Here is a 6998-nt window from a genome sequence, read left to right as displayed (position 1 = left end):
ATAGGGACCACTCCTTGGGTTTCCAAAGCGTTATGTCTACGGGAAGTCGATTGCTCAATCTTCCTTCCAAGGAGTGGCTGGTGGGTTTGAACCGCCAGCCTTCTAGTTAGCAGTCAATGCCTTAGGCATTATGCCACTAGAGCTTAAACACACACACACATACACACACACCCCCCATCATTTCTTACTCTCCTTTTCTAAAATATTTTATGTTCTTTTGTTATGTTTTTGTCTGGTGTTATTGCTGTCTCTGGTAATGATTTTCCTGGTAAAGACATATAACCTTTGAGTTTGTTTCCTTTCTCAGTAGAGTTACAATATTATGTCAGGTGGAACGGTCCCTGCACTACAGAAGTTAGTACACTTTGTGGCCAAGTAGCTTCTTTAACTTTAGAAATCCCTATGAGGTGGTATCCTCACTGTTCGCTTTCTCACGTTCCTACCTGTTGCGGGCACTTGTCAGAAGGGATGAATCAAATTTGTGCAGTGGGCCTCTCCTCTTTTCCAATCACTATTCCTTCCGCTTTCCGCTGCGTCTTCTACACCCACTTCACCTCGGCCAACTAGGCCTGGGGAGCTGGCCCACAGGCGGCGGAGATCCCCGGGCGAGAATGTTGCTCGGGGTTCCCCAAGCCAGGATAGGACCCCGGTGCAGCTCCACTTCTCGCAGAGTCAGCGAAGCGCGCAAGGATGCCCTGAAAGAAAGGACTCACCCGCAGAAAAAAGAACGTAGTTTAATCTGGCTTCGACCCTGGACTTCGGACATCTAGGGATGCCCTGACACCTGGAGCATACCATCTCATCCCCGCCCAGTATCCAGGTCTCCCTCCTTCCCACCAACATCCCACTCCCCTACCCCCAGCCCCCGCCCAAGTCTTCTACTTCTGTTTCGCTTCCTCCCCTCTGCTCCCGAGGCACGTGGTCCCTTCCTCCCCTGCTTCGCCTTGCCCCTCCCTTCCCCTCCAATCCTCCAGTCCTCTGGCCCATTTCTCTCCGCGTCTCTCGCTTCCCTTCTCTGTTCGCTCTTCCGCCCCCGCTCTCCATTGCCTTTTCTTATTGGTCGAGCGCACCGGAGCCTGGTTGGCCAATTGGCGAACTGGGCTGGCGGCGATGGGCGTGGCCGCGGCGCCGGGGCCTTCAGAGCGAGGCTGTCTCCCCCTCTCAGCCGGCAGCACATTCCGCCGCCGTTGCCACCGCCGGGCCCCGCAGTTGTCTTTGCCGGAGCTGGTGTCGCGCTGGGGTTAGGGTGGGGGGGGCGGGCGGGGAAAGGAGGAGAAGGCCGCGGCAGGTGAAAGGAGGAAGGAAGCGGCGGCGCGGCGGCGCGGCAGGCGTAGCAGCTCAGGCGGCGGCCCGGTTCCTGGGAGTGTCGGTGCGGCACGGTAGTTGGGGCGGATCCCGCGGGGCCCGGGCGGGGGAAGGAGTCACCGGCCCGGCCATGGCGGACAACGAGAAACTGGACAACCAACGGCTCAAGAATTTCAAGAACAAAGGCCGCGACTTGGAGGTAAACTCGGGAGCCCCAGAGGGGTGGGGGCTATGGGCCTCGGGCCGGTCTCTGCCCGGACTGCGAGTGTAGGGAGTGGGGCGGGAGCCGCCGCGGGGCCGCGGGGGAATGGCGTTTAGGGCCGGCCCGCCCGTGACGCCTCTCCTAACGCGCCGGGAAGTTTGTGTCTGGTCTGCTCCGCCTCCGCCGGTGAGCGAGGTGTGGGGGTACGGCCGGTGCGGCCTAGGCCTGCCCAGTGGAGTCGGCTCGGCGCGGGTGCGAGGGGCTGGGCCGCGCGGCGGGGAGGCCGGGCGCGGCGAGTGCGGAGGAGGCGTGCGAGTGTGGCGCTGCCGGGCCGGGTTGCTGCCCCCTCCCCGGCAGCGTTGGAGATTACGGTTCCTGCTGGGCAAAACGTTTGACGCCGCGGATTGCGGCGGGTGGGGTGGAGAGGACAGGACCAGCGTGTGGTGACCGAGTGGGGCTCTGAACTTCCTCAGCGAAGCCCACGGCGTGTTGATTTAAAGGCATTTTCTTCTGGTCTTCCAGACTCTCGCTATATCTTTGCCTCCCGCTTCCCAGCCCCAGTATCCAAACTACAGGAGTTAAACTTCTCTGTTGGGGAAAAAAAAAAAAAATCTCCGGCGTGAGGCAATCCTGGTGATGTTAACACAGCCTTCCAGCGGCCTGTGTTGTACTCTAGGTATAGTTGATTCAAGACGTGGTTCACAGTGTGCCCTCTTCCAAGCAAAGGATACCCCTCGTTTCCTTTAGGCCACATATCTCTTTACTTCCTCCTGAGAGACGACCACCAGCTGCACTCTCACATAGAAAATCCACAGGGTTTTACAAACCTGTCATCCTCTACAGTTTCCTTTCCCTCCACCTGCTGGTGGTGCTAGTGGGGGATGGGCTGAGCTATGGAATGCTACCATCCCGTTTTATTATTTAAAAAGGAAGTGGGGAAAAGCTTCATTGTCTTAGATAACTGCTGTTCCCAAAGTTCTCAGGCTGCAAAAGGTGTGTGGGTTACATACACAGAGAAATTATTTAGATTTTTGTCAGAATACGTCTTTACAGTTTTCAGACTAAGTAAATATGTGAAGTTTTTGTATTTTTGTTTAATCCATTCTGCATCTGAGTCAAGAGTTTATTAAGAGAAAGTGGTCAAGTGGTATGTGTTATGTTGACCCTCTACACATTTTTATACAGAGATCTTCAAATTCCTATCTTATTTCTAAACTTTGAGCATTTGCTTGACTAAACTATATTGGAGGTCTTCCACAATGCCATTCAATATTAATATAAACCACCTTATTAAAAGATAGTTTATACTGTCTTAATGGATTTCATAGTTTGAGCAAGTGTAAAGTGTCGGGGTGTGGTTGTGCTTACTTTAAGGTTAAGGTGATCTTTGTGATCTTTTTAATTAAAAAAAATTAATATCTTTATTGAGATAATTTACATGCCATAAAATTTACCCATTAACTTCAATTTATGACTTAGTAAATTGGCCAAGTTATGCAACAATGTGATTTAAAAAAAAATTTATTTTTACAAATACTTACCTAGAACGAGGAAAAAAGTCACTAATTGCAGATTTTAAAAAACTGACAAACACCACAAGGTTATTAAATCCAGAAAAATAGCAATTACATACTTAACAAAATCTACTATTCTTTTCCTCCACATTTCTGGGTGCATTTCTTTGTAAAAAGTTTTGTCCATTTAATGTGTACAATTGAATGATTTTTAGTATCTTCACAGAGTTGTGCAGTCATCAATTGCGCAATCAATTTTAGAAAAAAGAAACTCCCTACCCATTAGCGGTTATTCTCCATCCGCCACCACCATCACCACCTCCATCTCAGTCCTAGACAACCTCTTCTATACATCCTGTGTCTTTAGACTTGTCTATTCTGGACATTTCATATATGTGAAATTATACTATATGTGATCTTTTGTGACTGACTTATTTTACTTAGCATGATATTTTCAAGGTTTATCCTTGTAGTAAAATGTATCACTAGTTCATTCCTTTTATTACTGAACAGTCATTGTAGGAATATACCACATTTACAGTTAGCTTGTTTCTGTTTTTTGGCTACTATGGATAATTTTGCTGTGAACATTTATATGAGGTTTTTGTGTGAGCATGTTTTCATTTCTCTTGGGTATATACCTAGGAGTGGAATTGCTGGCTCATATGGTAGCTTTATATTTATCATTTTGAGAAACTGCCAGACTGTTTTCTGAAGCAGCTATCCCAATTCTCATTATTTTTAATATTTTCCCTTAAGGTATGCTTCCTAGGCGATCTGGTGGCATAGTGCCCAAGGCATCTGACTGCCAACCAGAAGGTTGGCTGTTCAAACCCACCAGCCACTCCTCAGAAGGCAAGTTGGGGCAGTCTAATTCCGTAGAGATACTGCCTCAGAAACAACTTGATGGTAGTGAGTTTGGTTTTGGTCTCTTATTCCTTTAGTCAAAATAAGAATAAGCAGTGAGTCTATAGTAAAAGAATATTATGCTGTATGAGTTTAAAAAAAAAAAAATCCTAAGTACACATTAGGCAGATTTTTGAGAATTTTATAGTGTCTTATGGGCATCATCTGGTGACTTTGATATCCCTGCAAATACACTAAGAATAGAATTATTTTATTTTCTACTTAGGGAAATGATATATGGCTCTCTAATGGAGAGTCATACTTTCTCTTAATTGAAACTTACTCAAAGTCACATGTGTCTGTAATGAGGGAGCTCTGGTAGCGTAGTGCCTAAGGCACTTGACTGCTAACCAGAAGGCTGGCGGTTCAAATCCACCAGCCATTCCTCGAAGGAAGATGGAGCAATCTACTTCCGTAGTGATACTGCCTCGGAAACCCAAGGAGGGGTCACTATGAGTCGGGTCTGACTCGACGGCACATAACAACAACAACAACATCTGTAATGAAGTAGAAACCATCTTCTATTATCCAAAACAACAGTAACATGGTACTGTGGTCTGCTTTATTAATTACATTATATATGTGTATCTCTCTCAAAATACCTGTTATACCTATTCCCGCCCCCCCTCCCCTTTCCAATATGACTACTATGTTTTGCTACAACAAAAAAAAAAGCTTTTTGGTTTAGGTTTACCATGACACTTGAGAACCATATATGTAATTAATTTTCTAGGCCTCATCGAACAGAAATTAGTGAAATTAATTTTAATAATGTTTGTTTAATTTTGTATATCCACAATACAATTTCAACATGTAATAAATGTAAAAAATAGTAATAAGATTTTATGTTCTTTTCATACTAAATTTTCAAAGTCTGATTTGTAGTTTATGTTTGCAGCATATTTCAGTTTTGGAGTAGCCACATTTCAAGTGCTTAATAGCTACATGTGGCTGGTGGCTATCTCATTGGACAGCACAGAGGATAACATATAGAGTGAGGTAATTACATTATTTTCTGGTTTGAAATATCACTGTTTTATGAGAAATGATGAAGAGTACAAAGTCCTAAAGTTCAGTTTATTCTCATCTCTAACTTTGCATGTGACCTTGGGGAAATCACTTAGTCTTATGGTTTCTTTCATCTGTAAAACTAGAGGTACTTGATATCTGCTTCATGAGTGTTGTGAAGATTAATAGGTTAATGTTAAGAAGATACCTGGCAATTCTCTGAGCATTTTATCACCTTTAGCTTTCCTGTTTGGGAGGAGGAAAGGGATTTAATGGGATTCAATGTAATTGATACTCTTCCTTTATTTTCAGTTTGCTCTCTGTGTGCATATATAACTTAAATTGCATTGAACCTGCAGCTAATGTGGAAATTTTTTAAATTATAGAGCTGTGTAAATTGCTCATATTCCTAGCACTGATGGGCATTTTGGTACAGGAAATTAGTGACCCTTCGAAAGTCACATTTTGTAAGTTAGGTTACTGAATCTGATTCATAGCTTTCAGTCTGCCATTTTTACTACTCCCAAATGTGATCATGCTAACTTTCTTGAAAGACAAAAATATCAGATAAGGTGCATATGTGAGTATCCACGGTCAATTGATATTCACCAAGACTTACTCTTTCCTGTTGTGTGGTAGAGGATCACCATTATTAGTTTGAGAATAATAACCATGGAAAAGGTATGCAAAAGCAACACAGGAAGTGGATAGTGACCAATCTTCAAATAAAAAATTTGTGAGAATAAAGCAAATTAAGCTTATCTAGTTTATATTTTAAGGAGCCCTGGTAACACACTGGTTAAGGGCGCAGCTGCTAACAGAAAGGTTGGCTTGAACCTACTAGCGGCTCTGTAGAAGAAAAGACCTGGACCTGTCAATCTGTTTCTGTAAAGATAACAGCCTAGGAAACCCTAAGGGGCAATTCTGCTTTATCCCATTGGGTCACTGTGAGTCAGAATCTATTTGGCGGTACACTGCAGCAGTTTGTTTTAAAAGCAGAGGGGAATCATTCCTCTTATAGATTTTCTGATGATTTTTATAGAAATTCCTAGAGTATCCACGTTCAAATAAATAGAGCTGATACATAAAGCCTAAATTGTAAGGAAAATAATTACATCTTATAAAAAAACAACTTAGCCTAATTATAAAAGAATATTAACATGCTGCATAATTAGAAACTTCTGATTATCCACAAAATATAAAACATCAAGTTAACTTGAACTTTTAAAATCATGGTAGCAAAATTATGGTCAACCAAAATTAGTTGAAAAAAGTTTAGTAAATTGATGACTATTTTATTGTTTAGGCATAACCTTAGTGATTTGATAAACTCTACAGAGTGAAAAGCATTGTTAAGCTATTAAGTCTTGTTAACTTTTAGAGACTGACCTCTCATCACAAATCTTGGAACATATGTACTAAAAATAACTACTGTCTTATTTTTCATATAATAGTCCAAGCATGTGACAATATGAAATACCTGATAAAAAATATGTAGTAAAGAATTAATTACTTGATTGTTTTTGTGCTTCCTGCCACTTTTCCTGTTTTACAACAAATGATATAAATAAGGTGATACCTTATAGTAAAATTTGTCCTTGAATCCTGATTTGGATACTCTGGTTTTGGAATAGGAATGTGTTAAAAGAGAACTAACTTCTTGAGCACCTGATGTACATACTCTTAACTTTATTCTCATTTCTCACAGTCTTATAAGTAGAAATGGAGTTCATTTTAAAAAAGAAGTGGCCTAAAAGCCTAATGATTGAGGGAATGATTTTAACTCATGTATCAAAGTAAAGCTTGCCTTTTCATACTATACTTCTTTCTCAGGCTCTCAAAATAATATTAATACAGTTCTCAAAAGCTGATCAAGAGGATGAATGTGAAAGCACCGAGTACATTGATTGGGGTATAATAGATATTCCATAAGTGTTTCTATTTATCCCAAGAAAGGTTTTTGGAAATTGTGTTTCATTTGTGGACATTACAGAGTAAAGAGGGAGCTCTGGTAGCATAGTGGCTAAGGCACTTGACTGCTAACCAGAAGGCTGGTGGTTCAA

General features: G+C 42.6%; 1 protein-coding gene across 1 annotated transcript in view; it reads left to right on the top strand.

The window, feature by feature from the left end:
* The first annotated feature begins 1435 nt into the window (after positions 1-1435).
* Positions 1436-6998, top strand: part of KPNA4 (karyopherin subunit alpha 4) — a 106513-nt gene continuing 100950 nt past the window's right edge. The window contains exon 1 of the mRNA XM_007948765.2: positions 1436-1504. Coding sequence (XP_007946956.1) covers positions 1436-1504 — 69 coding nt within the window. The remainder of the gene's footprint in view (positions 1505-6998) is intronic.

This window comes from Orycteropus afer, unplaced genomic scaffold (genome assembly GCF_000298275.1).
Source record: "Orycteropus afer afer isolate SDZICR_OR568_19922 unplaced genomic scaffold, OryAfe1.0 scaffold00223, whole genome shotgun sequence".
In the NCBI taxonomy this organism is placed as follows: Eukaryota; Metazoa; Chordata; class Mammalia; order Tubulidentata; family Orycteropodidae; genus Orycteropus; species Orycteropus afer.
The sequence above is the reverse complement of the archived record's forward strand: the minus strand, read 5'-3'. Positions and strand labels throughout refer to the sequence as shown.